The sequence below is a fragment of the Felis catus genome, chromosome A1 (genome assembly GCF_018350175.1).
Source record: "Felis catus isolate Fca126 chromosome A1, F.catus_Fca126_mat1.0, whole genome shotgun sequence".
Classification (NCBI taxonomy): Eukaryota; Metazoa; Chordata; class Mammalia; order Carnivora; family Felidae; genus Felis; species Felis catus.
This window is the reverse complement of record NC_058368.1, coordinates 180072640-180090213: the sequence shown is the minus strand read 5'-3', so window position 1 is coordinate 180090213 and position 17574 is coordinate 180072640. Positions and strand designations below refer to the sequence as shown.

The window sequence follows — 17574 nt, the reverse complement described above, 5'->3', positions numbered from 1 at the left end:
AGATGCCCTCCCTGCACCAAGAAGGGAAAAATATTCTTATCACTAGAGACTGGGAATGAATACTAAAATGGACCAGGCCAAACCTACCTGCTCAAATAACCTTGACCTTCCAGTGGTCCCTCTCCATATATTTCCTAGTCACTGCCACACAATTGCTGCCCTAGCCCAAGGCCCTTTGTCTTGTCACATCCCTACAATTTATCATTCCTTGTATAAAAAAGTATATAAGTTTTTGGGTCCAATGGCTTCTTTGGGTCTTCATTTTCCATTTGAACACTCCCACATACACATAAAAACATCAAATATATTTATATCCTTTTCTCCGGTTGCTCTGTCTTATGTCAGTCTAATTCTTAGACCAGCCACAGAAACTAAGGGGGTAGAAGCAAGTTTTTCCTCCAGCTACACCACTTAGCTTTAAAAAAGCACAGCTGGGGGACGGCATGGGCTGATGCAGACCTCTCAACAGTGGTGTCCAGAGAGAAAATACAAGGATTTTTGCTTATTTTAAAAATCGTATCATTTAGAATTTCTATTTTTTGGATGTTTTATAAGGTGTATGCATAATGTATCAGTATCACAATATATGCATGCAATCTGAAAACAATCAAATATACATAGAGTTGTATACATATAGACTCAGAAATGTTCCTGGCAAAGGTTTGTAACACCTAATTTTTACAGACCTCGGTTTCCCCTGTGTGCAATGGGGACAGAATCCCTGACGCAGAGTGGCAGAGAATATGTGCTTTGGAGCCAAGGCAGACCTGGGTTGGAACCAGGGCTCTGCTGCTTACTAGCTGTGTGACCCTTGGACCAATTCTTTGGTTCTTCTCCATTCAAGCTTCACTGTGTAAGAAGGGGATAAAAATGCTTTATTGCTATAAGAAGTAAATGAGATAATTCATCTAAAGTGTTTATCACACAGTAAGAGTTTTATGTTAGTTCTTCTTATTAAACATTTACATTGTTTACATAATTGATGATGCCTTTGAAGGCATCTGAAGTAGAGAACACACAACGTGCACAACGTGGGCACATTTTCATGGAACATACACTATGCATACGGAAAGAATGGATACTGAAATGTTAACAGTCACAGCATCATCTCTGGCACTCTAATGATATTGCATTTTGAATGGATCCACACCAGGCAGAAATATGGCTACTTACAGATGGGAAAGAGATGTCAGGTCACTGAAGGAGCCTTCGGGAACGCTGGAAATGTCGTTGCCATGGAGGGTTCTGAAGCAGAAACACAGGTCAGAGGTTAACCCCCCAGTAACAGTTCTGAATTCAGTACATTCTTGGGGTCCCAGGCTGGCCCAGATGCCTTTCAGCTGTGCTCAGAGCCCCAAAGCTCACAGTGGGGGGTGTGTCCTCCTTCTCGGCAGGTGTGTGAATGTTTCCATGCCCAGCTCAGCAGTGGGGATGTTGGGGGAAGAGGGTGTGGGAAAGAAGAGGATGGGTTTTTGAATCTGACAGGCCTGGGATGGAATCAGAAACCAGCCCCTGTTAACTGTGGAACATTAGGTAAGTTAACTTTACTCTTCCGAGCCTCCGTTTTTGCACCTGAAGCATGGAGAGAGATACCCAACAGAGGCATCCGAGAGAGAATGTGAAGAACTGGCTGAGACTGTCTTAGAACCAGGCTGCTTGCGTTCAAATCCTGACTCTGCCACTTACAAGCTGTGTGACTGTGGCCAAAGTTATTTACCTGTCTGTGCCCTCAGTTTCCTATTATAAAACGGGAATAAAAGTAAAAAGATTTGTCATGGAAGGTGGTTGTGGGTGCATTAATCCATATAAAGTCTGGCATTTTCTACGCGCTGAATGACCAACCATTATCAATATTTGTGAAAGGGTCTCAAAGAATGTCTGGCCCAGCCAGATCAATAAATTAGTTCCCTTCATATTCACCTAGAGAGATTCTGGGAAGATTGAGAAATGTTATCAATCCCAGCTTAGGTGATAGACGGGGAGAGCACTCAGGTCCTGGGGAGACTGCCTGGGGCTGGACTCTCATCTTTATGGGGAAGGGTTTGGGCCACACACGTATGTATCTGGCACTGTGTGCATCTGAGTGCATTTTCTGACTGCGTGTCCAAGGGGCCAGGCAATCTACTTGGTATTAATTATACCTCTCTCCACCCTGTGGTATAGGGGCCGGGAGCTATTCTCACTTGCAAAGTGGTGGCATATACTGTCCTTCCAATAAATGCCTGGAGAATAGGTCCACGAGAAAAATACCAAATGAACATTGTTCCGGTGCTCAAGTAACAATGCTAGTAAATCCTCAATTCATGGATTATACCCTCCTTTGAAGGATTAAGCCTCAACTGCATACAAAAATATCCCCACACCGATGACTCACTTTGGGTCTGAGCTGTGAAATGCAAGGTAGGTGAAATTCATAGACACTCAAAGCCTTCTTTAGTGACTACTGCTCACTGTCCCCTGTGCTGTGAAGGAACCCTAGTAAAACAAAGGGGTGATTAGAGTTGACTGGGGAAGTGTAAACAGGATAATAACTAATGAATCTGTCCTTTTGTTTTCCTTTTGGCTGATGTTAGCCTGCCCTGGGTTTTGAGCTGAAATACAGACAGGAACTTAATTACATGTAATACAGACTGAGTGCCGGAGCCAACACATGGGTGGATTTCTGACACCCATTCTCAGGGGCCCTGGTTCAGTGGGTCTGGGGTGGGGCCTGAGACGCTGCATTTCTGACCAGCTCCCAGGTGATGCTGATGCTCTTGGTCCTCCGGACCACATTTAGCTGCCCCAGGCTGTCATCCTCATCACCTCAAGCTCCTTGCCCTTCTCGCTCCCCAGGACAGCAGGAAGAAGGTAACCAGTCCTCTAGAGAGTGTTGGAGGTAGCTTCTCACCGGCCTGCGTAAGAAGGAGCTAGAAGTACTTCCTAACACTTATCAGTATCATTTAGTCTCGAATGCATGTGGTTATTTATGAATCACACCGGCTCCTGCCTGCTATTAGCTTGGATGACTTCATGGCTGCTTGCTGTTTGGCAAATGCACCCAGCCCTGTTGTTAATCATTTCTGAATGAGGCCTGGGCCCCTGGAGAGGCACGAAGCCCTAATTTAAAAACACCAAATGACCCAAAGGCAGCTTTGGCGCTGTGACTCCTGTAAGTCACGCTCCCATTTATTACGAGCTGAGCCGCTGAGATCTCCATAAACTGCAGAGTAACTGGGGCTGTAATTTACTGGGACAACGCGAAAAGAAATCTGCCTACACTGCAGGTTCTCTCTCCTGGTTTGCCCCCAAAGAAAGACTCTTGCGTGTCCAACCACCATCCTAAAGGATGCCAGGGAAGTGGGACAAAGGTTCCCTCCCAGGAAGCACTCCCTCCTCCCTCCCCCACCGCTGCTTTTCCTCCCCTTTCCCCTTACACCTCATGGGGCTGGTGACGGCAAGCAATTTCCAACTCAGAATGACCCATCTTCAAGCGCCTGGGACTCCTTTTCCCTGCTGACTCTTAATAGGTGTTAAAGCAAACTTGGGAATGTTGGGATGAGGATGAGGGCATCATTTAGAGCAACATGAAGGCAGAACCATCTCATGTTAATTCTGGGTTGCCTGAACCTTGGGTCTGTGGATCCCCAGGTGCTCACAGAATGTGTATATTGCACAGGCGTTCCAGTGTGTATGATAGATGGCAGGGAAGATCCTCATCCCAGATGTGGGCTGGGGTGGGTGAAGTCTCTTTTCAGCAGGCTAGGTCACTCCTAAGGGTTAAATGATCCTGGATCAGACCTCCTGGGTGTGAGTCATTGCCGGCTGTGTGATTATCTGATTCAACAGACTCAATCTTTCTGTACCTTAGTTTTCTCATCTCTAAAATGGGAGTTCTCAGGATCCACTTGCAGTAGATATCTTTTTAGGAATGTGGATTAATTGGCACCAATCTCTCTTCTGTAACAGAAAAAAGTCCCTTTTTCAAGGGGGACTCACCGCTCCCTCCCCTCAGTCCAACTGGTTTGGTCTCAGGGGCAGAACCATGGCCCAGGTCAGCCCAATCAGTCACTGAGATTGGTTTGAGGCTGAGCAGGTGACCTAAGTGGGCCAGTGAGATATTTCTGGGACTTTCTCTGGAACTATTAGGACAGAGGCAGTTTTGAGAAGCAGAAAGAGGCACATTTCTGACACCACTGGAAGTCCCTGCACCCAGCCCTAGAATGTAATATCTACTACTGAAGTTTTCAGTAATATGCTTTGATAAATTCTCTTCATGCCTAATGTGGTTTGAGCTGATTTTCCTATCCTTCAGCCAGGAAGGGATCTAACGTACCGCTTCATAAGCTAGTTGTGAAGCTTAAAAGACACAATGCAAGTGGTTCAGATGGCGCAGGGCTACATGCAGGGCCTGTACTTGATGCACACTCCTTCATGTGAGCTGCGGCCATGGCTAAGGTCACCATGACTCCTTCCCCTCTAGGTTCTGGGATGTGTTTTGGGGCTAGTCCTCTCAAAGCCTTCCCCACACACAGAGGGGAAGCCTGAAGCTATGCAGCGTGTATGTCCTGTGACAGACTCCAGGACTGGAGAAAACGAACACTGGGTTTCGGCAGAGTGACCCCGTGCCTGTCACCTTCCTGTTCAGGTGTCTTTCCACCACATTCCTTAATTCTCATCAGAGGCATCTCTGGGCCACATCCTTCTAATCCTCAAGAAAAGTCTGAAATGGGTGGCAACAAAAAGAGAGAATCTCTGGTGGGAAGGATGGAATGTGGTGGAAAGAGCACTGGGCTAGGAGCTGGAAACCAGGGTCCAGCCCTGCGTCTGCTCCCACCTTGTGGCATGTCTGCAGCACAGCTTCCTGCTCCCATTCCCAGAAGCCACATCCATCCACACCTGTAGCTCCTTGAGGTCCCTGTGCACATGCCCTTCCTGACTTCAGGGACTCTGTCTAGGGAATTTATATTCTCTCTGCCTAGAATATTCTCCACTCCCATCACACAGGTAACTCCCCCTGGCTGCGCAGACTCAGCCTTGGGAGTACAAGCTCAGGGCAGTGATTCTAAGAGCCAACAGTCTTGGGTTCAAATCCCAACTTTACTCTGTAGTGGTTACATCCCTTTGGCAAAGTGACTCAACCTTGCTGAGCCTCTGTTTCCACATCTGGGGAATAGGGCTAATAGTGGTACGTTCTTCCTAGGGTTGATATGAAAAGTGGATATGATATGATAATGTAACTAAAGTATGTAGCCCAGTATGTCGTACATGGTCAAGGTTTAATATATGTCAGTGGTGATTACCATCTTTGTCTCAGAAAGCCTTTTTGAGGGCCCACGCTGGGTCCCATGGCTCTCCCACAGGTATGGCCATGTGTGGCAGTGGCTTATATACTTGTCTGTTTCCTCTTCTAGACTGTGAGCTCTCTGAGGACAAGAACTTGTTTCATTATTTTCCTGTCTAGTGTTTAGCATTGAACCCACAATTGGCATTTAGAAAATAAGTGAATGATTGTGGGCAAGTCACTAAACCTTTTTGAGTGTGTCTCCTTACCTTATAAATGTAAGGTTTGGATAGGATAATTTCTAACACTCACTTCCCATTTCTAAAATTCACAATTAATTCTATTTTTTTGGTAGCACCAAAGGGCCAAACCGGGACCAGGGTTTAAGTCCCCAAGGAATCACCTTTTGGCTCACCAGAATTGTCTAATGTTCAACGGCTGGTCAAAAATGGAGTGGGATTATCTGGGAAGGGAGCAGGCTCATGGTATCTAAACATAATCAAGCAAAGGGCAATGAAGCCCTTTGTAGGGATGCTGTAGGGAGGATCCATGCAATCGGTAGAGCAGAGAGAGATGAACAGCCCCATATACATAAATAGTAAGCACAATCTTACTTCAGGGATGAGGGGTTAAAAATACTGAGGATGATGAATGATAATCCCACCCCACATCTCTTGAGCACACACTGAAATAGCCCTCCCACAGCTAACTGATTCCAGGTGGCCCTCCTGTGGCTGGGGCTGGGGAGTGACAATTGGGACCACACACGCACAAGGCATGTGGCTCGGTGTGGGGCAACGATCAGGGAACACACAGATCCCTGAAAAGAAGAACTAGAATGTCCATGAGAATGTTCCCTTCTAGCTCTTTTTCGATTAAGAGCAAACTGGTAAATCTCACATACTTTCACCCAATGTTTTGTACTCAGGGGTCCCTGATAATCCTTCTGTCTCAGAAATGTATTCATACATATCTACTCACCAACACACACTCACTCACTCACTCACTCACTCACTCACTCACTCACTCACTCACTATTAAATGTCAGGTCTTTCTAGAATACTTTTTGGCCTTTGTCTATGGCTAAACCTGATACTCATTCTCTTCCCCCATCCCAAACTGCCTGCATCCCTGACCTCTGGTCATTTCTGAAATTTTCACTAAAATAATGAAACCCTTTAGAACTGAGAAAAGAATACACGAATGCTCAAACGCAGTTGTAGATACTGATTCAAAAAAACCTACCTTTCCCCCCTAACCCTCTAAATTGTGACTATCCTACTATATTGTCATCTTTAACTTTGCCTTCTTTTATTACATAAATAACTTCACATTAGCAGTTAGCTATCAATGATTTTTTTAAAAGTTTCCTATGTTCCTTTAGAACTTCATAATTATAAATGTATGCAAGTTATAATTATAACGTAAAAAATTAGGTTTACTTTTCCACATAAGGCCGTGTGGTCAACACTTCCCCACACTGCTACCTAGTTTTCGTCTTTACCTCTTTTAATAATTGCCTTTCACTGACTGGCTGCATTATGCTTTCCTTAAGCATTTCCCCACTGTGGCACTTGTAGGTAATATTTAAAATGGAGGTTAAAAATAACAGAGCAACCAATATTTTAGCACAGAGAATCTTTCCCTCATATCGGATTATTCTTAGGCATAAATTCCTAGATGTGCAATTACTGGGAGAAAGGATACAAATATCATAAAAGAAACGTACTCCATAAACATTTTTATTTTTCCTGAATTGGCCTTTATGCAGAAAATAGTTGCTCCCCACTGAGGTAGGTGGTTGGAATGAGGGCCTCTAAGACCCTTTTTTATCTCCAAGAGCCCATGATTCTAAAATGATGATGCTAAAAGCCTACTAATTCTTAATTCAAGAAGCAAGCACAAGCACATGGTATGTTGAGGTGTGCTCCTGGTGGACTAATGACAGTGATCTGGAACACGGCGGACAAGGTGCCTAGGAAGCAGAAAACCTGGTGGTGTTCATGCCAACACCATGGGAGACCAGACAAATGGACAGGCGAGCATTCTCCACTGTCCTCCCTTTCCCGTGCTGAGCTGCCCTGCCAGAACCTCTCTAACTACAAATATATACACATGGGTCCCACGAAAATTGTCAGGCCCAGCCCCTGGGAGCAAACCCATGCATAGAACCAGAAGACCAGGATGGGAGACAAGGTGGGACTAAGGGAGGATGGTGGGAAGTGGGAGGGGGGAGCAGGTCCAGCCTCAGCCCCGGCCAATGAAACAAGCCCATCTCCCGTTGTGTTCAACTGGAAACAGGGAAATGGTTCTGCTGATGTTTCCATTCTCAAACTCCCCAGAGAAGGTGGATAATAAATAAGTGACAATAACAGATTGCACACTGTCAGCGCGGGTACTTCTTTGCCTCCAGAGAATTGATTTTTAATAACAGCGCAGATGACATGTGGCGGGAGTTGTCGCTGACACCAGTGTTTTGTGGGCTTCGATAAATCACATCAGCCTGGAGGCTCTGAAATGGACAGGCTCATTGGGTGCTGTTTGCTGGTTGCTACTGGGTCCTGAGAAGGGTCAAGGGCTCTGAGTCAGGAGGCTGGATTCTGCAAGCTCCTGACTGCTGGATTTTGGGCCAGTTACAACCTGGGCCTCAGTTTTCCCATCTTTAAAATGGGCCCAATCCCCTCAGTCTTACAGCACTGTTGCAAAGGGTTATATGAGGCAACGGCCACAAAAAGTGGCATTTCTGTTCTCATGGCAATATCATTCAGAGAATCCTCCTTTCCCGACAAAATGTGCAAGATGAGAAGGCACAAAAATCAGGCGACAACAGGACTAAGGGTTGGGGGTGGCAGTGAGGTGCCATTCCTGCTCTTGCAAGGTAATAACAAATAACAGTAATAACAAATATTTATAACGTGCTTACTGTGGGCCAGAGCTACGCTAAATGCTTTATATACAGCATCTCATTTAATCATTATAAGACCCTGTGAGGTAATTACCATCTGGATTTTATTGAAGACACACAGCTAGGGAGGGGCAGAGCCATGATTGAAAAGCAGGTAGACTTCATGGTCATCGTGCCTTTGCTGGGGCTCATCTGCCTCAGTGGGCTGTCCTCTACCTTGTGTAGGACAGGGTGAGGCAGGTGTCATAAGGTGATGGGGAGGCAGTTGTGGAGGCTGCAGACTATACAGTCTGGTCTAAAAGGGCAGGGCTGCTCAGCCATGCAAGAATGTAGATGGGAGCCCTGGAATGACCAGGTCTCTCCATTTTCTAAGAGAGAATAGAAATTAGGATTTTGTATGAGAAGCCTCCTGATATTTAACTGTTGGCAACTTATTAACACTTTTTTTTTTTTTTTAATTTTAGAGAGACAGCAGGAGTGGCAGAGAGAAGCACAGGGATAGAGAGAGAGAATCTCAAGCAGGCCTCAAGCTTAGCACAGAACCCAGTGCGGGGCTCTATGCAGAGCTTGATCCACAACCCCGGGATCACAACCTGACCTGAAATCAAGAGACGGATGCTCAACTCACAGAGCCACCAGGTGCCCCCAAACTGCTTGATTGAAAAGATACTCTATGAGCCAACTAACTCTACAATTGCTAACTAATAGCTGTCTGTGAGCTGAGCCAGGTCTCTGGGCTTCTAGTTTGTGACCTCTGATAGATGCGTTTGGTTTCCTTGCAGAGTTTCACAGTGTTTACCCTGCCGTTCTAAAGTCAGAGGGACCAACAGTGGAATGATCATCAAGATAGTGGCCATAATCCACACACTGTGCTCTACTAGGGTGCAGAATACAGTTGCATATGCTAATCCTCACGAGGGAGGTGCTAGTGATCTCACTGGGCACAGAAAGAAGTAGAAACTCAGACTGGTCTGTGATTTGATCCAGGTCCACAAATGGTAGCAGCTGGCTCTCTGCCCTCCCCCCTCCGCCCCACCCCACTGAGCCAGTAGGAGTGCCGGGTTGGGGAAGTGTGTGTGTGGGAACTGTGCTGAGTATCGCCTGCTGTTACATGGTGAAGCAGAAGCTGAACTCAGGGCTCTGGGTACTCACAGCACTCGGAGAGACCGCAGCCCGTTGAAGGCGTGGATGGGGATGCACCGCAGCCGGTTGTAGCTCAGGATCCTGTGGACAAAGACACACGGCCATTCCTATTCTCACATACATACGGGCGTATGGTCCACACTGTGGACCACTCAAAGCAAATGATTTCTTTATCTTCCCAATTTTAATATTTTGACAAAAAGCCTCCCAACAATAAAGGGAAGGGGAACACCCTCCCCCACTCTAGGACATTCACTGGCTTCTGGCTTCGTTTTCCCAGCTTCCTCTCATCTTCCACAGCAGGCTGGCTTCCTAACCAGCTTTGCCATCACCTCCCTCTGTTGTCAAATGGTCAGTGCTCACAATGTGCAAAGCTAATAGGAAATAAATGGATCTGAGCAAAATATAATTGTGTAGGGAAACCCTCCACTGGGAAAGAAAATTCACAAATCACAGAAGGTAAGCTAAAGAGGGCCTTCTTCAGAAGTAATTAGGTGTTAGTTCCTCTCTAACTGCCCAGACAGTAGAGTTCTGACCTACTTTACTTTTCTTCTGCTGGTTAAGGTCTGCTCTACATGGGGGCAGCCATAGCCCAGAGGATCACTAGAGCAGAGAGCATACGCATGAGGGGACAGGGAGAAAGGATGGCCCCAGGCCACTGACTGCCAGGCCCATATTGAACACAGTGCCCCATTGTACTCACAGGGTGGACAGGTGAGACATGTTACTGAAGGTGTAATTGGTCAGCACACCAATGCTGTTGTTGCTCAGGTCACTAGGACAAATAGAAGAGTAACACTTTACTGTTAGTGGCAACTTTCATACATTTGTGCATGCTATCTATCTATCTACCCATCCAACCATCCATCCATCCATCCACTCACCAATCTACTCACCTACCCACCCATTCATCCAAATTTTCATTTTTTCATTCAAGATTTCTTCAATCACTCATTCAAGCATTTGTTGGTCATCCATCCATCCATCCATCCATCCACCCATTCAACCATTCAATTACAAGTTTATCTGTCCATTTCATTCTTCCAGCAAAACATAACACATAAGATCTCTCCTTATGCCAGTGCCATTTCCTCCCAGGTCAATCCTTCCTTTCACTGTTCCTCCCTCTCTTCTGGCATTCATTCATTCCATATTATCAGATTCTCTCTTAGGGGGAATGAGATTGGTAGGGGTATAGTCTTCTCCCAATTACAACCTCCAGATTCTCTTCAGGGATAAATATCCTAAGCAGTGGTTTTCAATAGTAGCTGCACATCAGAATCACCTGCAGAATGTTTACAGCCTCTGAGGCCTGGGTTCCATTCTGGCTTGTAAATCAGGTATTCTGATTTAATTGCTTGAGGGTGGTTTTGAGCATCAGTATTAAAAAAAACAACAACAAAAAACCAAACTAATCAGCTGAGGTTCAGAGCCATTGCTCTAGAGAAGGGGTTCCCAGCTCGGGGCACTTTTGCTTCCCCAGTGACATGTGGCAATGTCTGGAGACATTTTTGGTTGTTCCTACTGGCGGAGGGGTGCTGCTGGTGTCTAGTGAGTAGGGGCCCCGGGTTGCTGCAAAATATCCCACAATGCCCACCACAGCCCCACAACCAAGAATGATGTGGCTCTAAATGCCCACAGGGCTGAAGCTGAGAGATCTCATCCAGAGGCTGGTTTGGGGGATATTTAGGAAGCAAGGCTGAATGAGGTGACAGGTGGCTTTCCTCTACCTTTCTTCAGCAGCCCCATTTTTCCAAGGGCAACAGTGTTTTGTTGTGAAAGAACTCTCAATTCCCCCCTGTGGACCAGCTCCCCGCCCCCTAATCAGCCAGGGTGATCTTCCAATGGCCACTCGCCCAAGGAATTACTTTGTACTCTCACGGGTCCCACTTTGGCAAGGCAGCGAGGCGGTCAAGGGACAAAGCTTACAGACCACCCGGTTTCCTGGGCCTCATTCATGCCCCACATTTCCTCATTCGGGAGTTTTCCTGGATCTTGGCAGACTTGCAGCCAGTGGCAGTTACCACCCAAAGGAACCTCAATTTCAACCATCTACCTGGAACATTTTCTGGGCAACTAGAGGAGGAAGAAAAAAACGCCCCTTTAAGCTTTTGGCAAACCTCAGTGCAGCCACAGCTTGCAAGAAATTGGAGACTGAGGAGGCTTGGGGTTTCACTGGGGCACCAGAAAGTCAGAGGCTGTCCCACCTCTCTCTATCCAAGGAGGAAGTTGATGTGGATGGACAGTCAGTGATGCCAGGCTCTGGGTATTTCTGTGTGTAGCTCTCACTGGTAAGACCTGGCCCATCAGGCCGGCTCACTCCTCCCAGCTGCCTCTCTCTGCTCCACCCAGGGAGAAAGTGCAGGAACGTGGCGAAGCCTGCAGATCATCCTCCCTGTCCCTCCATGTCAGTTTCCTGAGCTCCCCCAGGCAAGAAAATTACATGTCCCACCCGATGCCGGGCTCCTTACATAAGTGTCAGGTGTGGGAGGGCGGACAGCTCCCTGGGCACGGCTGTTAAGTGGTTTCCTTCCAGGTACCTGAAAGAGAGGGGCAGAGTGACGCTTGGCCAAGAGACACTGCACAATTTGTCATTTCTCAGAGTCACCTGCCCCGGGCTAGGTTGGGCCTCTGTTTTACTCTCTCAGCTTCTTTTCTCCCCTACATCAAAACACATACTACGTTTGTCATTTATATTTATATGCGTGATTATTCAACTAATGACATTTTCTCCCACTGGGCTGCTAAACTCCATTGATGGCAGGGCTGTTGTCTAAAATTGCCCAGTGCTGGATCCCCCAAGAGTATGTACAGAGCTGGCACACAGTAGATGTCAAATAAATATTTGTTAAATAAAGCACTCACTCTGTACCCAGCCCTCACAATTCTCTTGGATTCACAATTGAGGAAACAGAATTTCAGAGATGTTAAAACACTTGCCCAAGGTCACACAGTGAGTGAGTGGCTGAGCTAGGACTCAAACCCAGGTCCCTCTGACTATAATCTTACCACAGTTCCATATGGCCTCTACTTAGCTACTGGAGGGCATGGGATTCCTGAGCCACGATTCGTGCTAAGAACTCTAATTCATTGTTTTGTTCTCTAGTGTGCCTCTGAAAGCTGAGGAAAGGGGGTATGTTCCTGGAGCACTGTGCTAAGGTTCCCAGTGGGATGACTGCCTGTGAGAGGGTACAGGGGTTCAGACTGGGGACGTACCAACAGATGGAGACTCCTCCTGGACAGGCAAAGGCTGAACCTAGACCTGTCTGGACTTCAGGGTCCTGCACTGACCTGCTCACCTAGGAAGAGGCCACCTCTTTGGACACTTGAGTGAGCTTGAGAACAAGAGAAGGAAGTCTCGTTTTAATCATGAATTACAAAAGTTATCACTACCTTTAGGGGGTGACATGGGCCAATTTATTTATTCCCATCCTTGCTGGAAACCCCTTCACCTGGGCTTCTTATTGCTTTTGGGTCAACATTACAAAACCTTTAAGATGGCTTACAACACTGCCTCTGGTCTCCTGGGTGAAACTTTCTTGACATAAGCCTCCCATAGCTTCCTCTTGGAGTGGTCAACTCCCAGCGGTGATGTCCACCGGTGCTGGGTTTGCCTTAAACTCCAAGACAGCAGACTCTCAGTCTCTATCTCTAGCCCAGTGCTTCTTAAACGTTAACATATGTACACATCACCTGGGATCTGGCTAAAAAGCAGATCCTAATCTGGTAGGTCTGTGTCAGTTCGGAGTCTGTATTTCTAACAGGCTCCTGGGTGATGGTGGGAACTGCCAGTCTGCAGGCTGCATTTTGAATAATGAGGTGCTAGCACATTGCCTGGCATCCAGTAGACCCACCGCCAAATGACTGAATGGGATGAAATGGGTTAAAACAGGATATGAGTCAGTTTGTCAATGACCAAACCAGGCTTAGCTTTGAGGGTAAGTTGGAATGGTTATTACTGTAAATAAGGCCAAGCAACTTTATTTCCAGGGCTGGTCCCTGGGAATCCTCAGGGCTCAGAATACCGGGCAGGCCTGCATATGGTCTTAGGTTGCTGTGGCATGTTGGATTAATGTCCTTTTGGTCCTTAATCCCTTGCTGTATACTCATTATGTGCCAAGAACTATGCTAGATGGGGGGGGGGGGGGGAGGGTAGATACAAAGATGAACCAGACTGCATTTTTGCCTTCGGGGAGTTTGATCATCTGGCCTAAAATTCAGCCACATACACTTAGATCATGCCCTCGGGCAGAGGAGCTGAAACGTATTCACTGATGCATTCAGTTATTCAGGCAGAAATATTTATTGGGCAACTGCAGTGTGCCAGGTAGTGTATATACTGGTGAAGAAGACAGGAGTGATGCCTACTTTCGGGAATTTAAAAATCTAATGTGGAGGGGGAGGGAGAGGGGAAGAGGCGGGGGGTCAGAAGGAGAGGACACACACAGAAAGCCACATAAATGAAGAACTGTGATGTGCACTTTGAAGGAAAGGAGCAAGGTGCTAGGATACGGAATGCCCAGGGACTTAGTGCAGAAAGATGTAGCTGAGAGGGATGTTCAGGATGACAGGAGCAGGGGAAGGGGGGTGCTGTCTGGTAAGAGTGAGGCCTGTGGAGGGCTCTGAGCTCTGGGGCTGTTGAGGCAGGGAAAGAAGGCCAGGAAGGTCAGTCTGGGGGGCAAAGGGAGATGGGCGGATCACACTGAAGCCTTGGAGGTGGGCTCATTCCAAGTGCAACGAGTGACTTCAGACAGGTGCAGGGTGCTGGTATTGCAGAGAGCTTACCCTGCACTCACCCTTCTGCTGTGCCCTGAGGGACAGGATGTAGGACATTCACATTCCGTTTGGACACTGGCCCTGTGCCTCAACAGTGGTGGCCAGGGGCAGGCCTGTGAAGGAGACCTTCCAGCTTTCTCTGCTGGGCAGCGAGGTTCTGTGGAGATGGCAGGATTCTGGCATGTGTGCGGGCTGATGGAGTGGGGCGGGGGGAGGGGCAAGCCATGCTGGGCCACTGCCTGCAGGAAGTGTTTTGTGGATAGTGTGGCATGGAGGGAGGGAGGGAGGGAGGGAGCAGGAGCTGGATGAGTGAACAGGCCCAGTGGGGAGGCACTGGTCCAGGGAGCATCTCTGCTGGAGGGAGGCTAATTAACCACGAGGGAGCCACTTGAAGGGGTCTGGCCTCAGGCTGGCAGTGATGGCTCACCCTCTCCCATGCTGCTTATTCTTTCATTCTTGTTTGTTTGCTATGACTACTTAGCAAACTTGAGGCATCTAAGATGAAACCCAGAACAAGACACCAAAACCCCAAGTTTCCCTGCTGGGATATTTACAGAAGGTCCTGTGACAAGCATATCTGAAGCATGTTACCTAACCTCACAGACAACATGGTGACAAGGAAAATAATGAAACAGAAACAACAGGTGCATACTTCAGTGCGATGAGATAGACTCTGGTCTGTTACCTCATCTAATTCTCTAAACAGGGGGCCGTATTTTGCTGGGTGTTTTGTGATTTTTGTCGACAAGAACACTGAGGCTCAGAGAGGGGAGTAGTGAGTCCAGGAGGCAGGGCTGAGCAGCCCAAGAAGTCAAACACATGCTATTTCCTCTCTCCACCTGGAGCTCTTTATTTTGACATTTGGCCATCTCTGTCCTGACAGGATATGTTCTACCACGTGGTGAGCAGGGATTCGGGCTAGGTTTGTTTCCTGTTGCATCACCAGACCATACTGTAGGGCTTAGCGAATAGTAGGACCTCAGATATTAAAATTTTTTTTAATGTTTTATTTTTGAGAGAGAGAGAGTGTGTGCGCAAGTGGAGGAGGGGCAGAGACAGGGAGACACAGAAATGGAAGCAGGCTCTAGGCTGTGAGTTGTCAGCACACCACCCGACATGGGGCTCAAACCACAAACTGTGAGATCATGACCTGAGCCAAAGTATGGTGCTTAACTGAGTCACCCAGGTGCCCCAGGACCTCAAATATTTGAATGAATGAATTAATGAATGAGTGCAGAGAAGGGCTGTTCATAGGACCCTGGATTAAACAAAAACCTGCAGTGGTTTCAAAGAATGCCCTGGGTCTGGCCCACGTCCACCCGTAAGGCAGGCCATGCTCTATAGATGCGTGTATTTGCTCAACAATTGAATGAAGGCATAGAAAGACCACTGGAATTCAGGGATTCGAACAGTGTCCTCATCTGAGATGGGGAGGTTCAGGGGGCCTTGGAGGATGGGCGGTATGTCACAGATGCTTTTGGAGCCTCTGGGACTGCTGTGCCAGTTCCCCAGATTCCAACCTGGCTTGACTGATGTTCTGCAAATGCTGACTGGATCAGCCTTGCTCCCTGCTTAAAATCCTTCCTGGCTTCTACTGCTTGCCAGCGAAGGACTACCCAAATCCTGCCAAGCTGTCTGTGGTCTGCCCTGGATCAGTCAGTGTTCTCTAGAGAAACAGACCAATTGGACACACACACACACGACCCACATATAAATATATGTACAGAGGGAGAGAGAATTTATTTTAAGGAAGAGCCAGCAGGCTGGAAACTCAAGTAGAATTTCTGTGCTACAATCTTGAGGCAGAATTCCCCCTTCTACAGAAAACTCCAGTTTTTCGTTCTTAAGGCCTTCGATTGATTATATGAGGCCTACCTCCACATTATCCTGGGTAATCTCCTTTACTTAACTGCATCTATAAAATACCTTCAGAGCAACATGTAGCTAGTGTTTGCCCAAAAACCTGGGACCACAGCCCAGCTGGGTTGACCCATGAAATTAACCATCCCAGTCCCTGCCTCCCTCTCCTGTTCACCCCCACAGCAAACTCTCTCTTGCTTGGCCTCAGCCCTCCCTGAATGCCTCATGCTCCTTTTGGGCAGCCAGTCTCGAGCTCATGTATGTCCCTCCCCTTCCTCCTTGCCTAGTTCACTCCTACGGTGGCTCAGAACTCAGCTCAAGCACCGCCTCCGACACCATCTCCCACACCCCCTGGGGACGTGACAGGCTGCTCAATCCAAGCTTTCAGTGCGTTTTCTTCACAGCATTCCACCCCCATGTGACATCCAAGTGTGGTTCTGTGATTAGTGGGGCAGGACTGTGTCTGTTTTGCTCACTACAGCAGCCCAATGCACAGGCTGATAGCAGTAGATGTTCAGGAAACACCATCTGTATGCTGCAAACCCCAGAACTCCCCAGGTGGAGCTGTGTGTGCCACTGCAGGGCTGAATAGGACCCGTGTGGCAGCCACTTTAAGTGCACAATGTCCCTGGCAACCTGGTGTTGCAGCCCAGAAGACGTGGAATGAAAAGGCTTCACTTCACAAATACAGATGTGGCTGTGTGGGAAAACTCTCTTTGTGCAAAGCCCTTCATGAAGACTCTGAACTCCAAAGCTGCCTGTAGCCTGCAGCCCAGGCCCCAGAGGGACCCTTTCAGAAAACTGCACTCTTGCCCTCCAGCCTCAGAACTATCAGAGCATCTCTAGCAGGTCAACCTTTGCGTTGATCTGCATTTAAATGCTCTGTTTTAGCCCCAGCATGAGCACGTGAGGAAGTGTCTGCCTCACACACAAATCCACACAGAGCTCCCCATCTCTGTTAGCAGCTTTGTGGTGCTGTTAAGTGCCCCAGGGACTTTCAAACCTGCTGAATGGTGAAGGAGACTGGCAGCCACCTTCCAGGAGCCCCCACCATGGCTAGGGTTTCCACCAGGGGCCTGGGATGATGGTTGCAGCTCTGGAGTCAGGCAGCCGCCCAGGCTTGTATCCTAGCTCCACTAACTAACAGCTGTGTGACCTTGGGCAAGTCACTTAACCTCTCTGAGCTTGCATTTCACCTGCAAAAGGAGGCTCATCATCATCATCACCTTGAAGTGATTTTGAGGATTCAATGAGTCTCAGTGGAAAGCCCTTGAAGCACTGCTTGGCACAGTGGTGTTTAACGTGCTTTGAATACACACACACACACACACACACACACACACACACACACACACCCCCCTCCATCCAATAATACATATGGATATTAGAAAACAGATGATTCCCTTGCTGTCTATTCTCTATTCTTCTCCCAGAGTAACATTTCTAAAATGTGAATTGGACCACATCACTTTCCTGCTTACAATTCTTCCTCAGCGTCCGTATTTCCCCGGGGATGAGGAGCCAGCCCTCACCACGGCCCGACAAAAACTGCACACCCCTCCTTGAGTTTTCAGTGAACACCAGTCTCTTTTCCATTCTGTTTGCTCCATCTCACAGTCTGCGTGGT

General features: G+C 47.6%; 1 protein-coding gene across 1 annotated transcript in view; it reads right to left on the bottom strand.

Moving 5' to 3' along the window:
- Positions 1–17574, bottom strand: part of SLIT3 (slit guidance ligand 3) — a 598696-nt gene that overhangs the window by 42242 nt on the left and 538880 nt on the right. The window contains exons 21-24 of the mRNA XM_023259788.2: positions 11783–11851; positions 10015–10086; positions 9321–9392; positions 1174–1245 (exon numbers count right to left, since the gene is read on the bottom strand). Of these exons, the coding sequence (XP_023115556.2) occupies positions 1174–1245; positions 9321–9392; positions 10015–10086; positions 11783–11851 (285 nt within the window). The remainder of the gene's footprint in view (positions 1–1173; positions 1246–9320; positions 9393–10014; positions 10087–11782; positions 11852–17574) is intronic.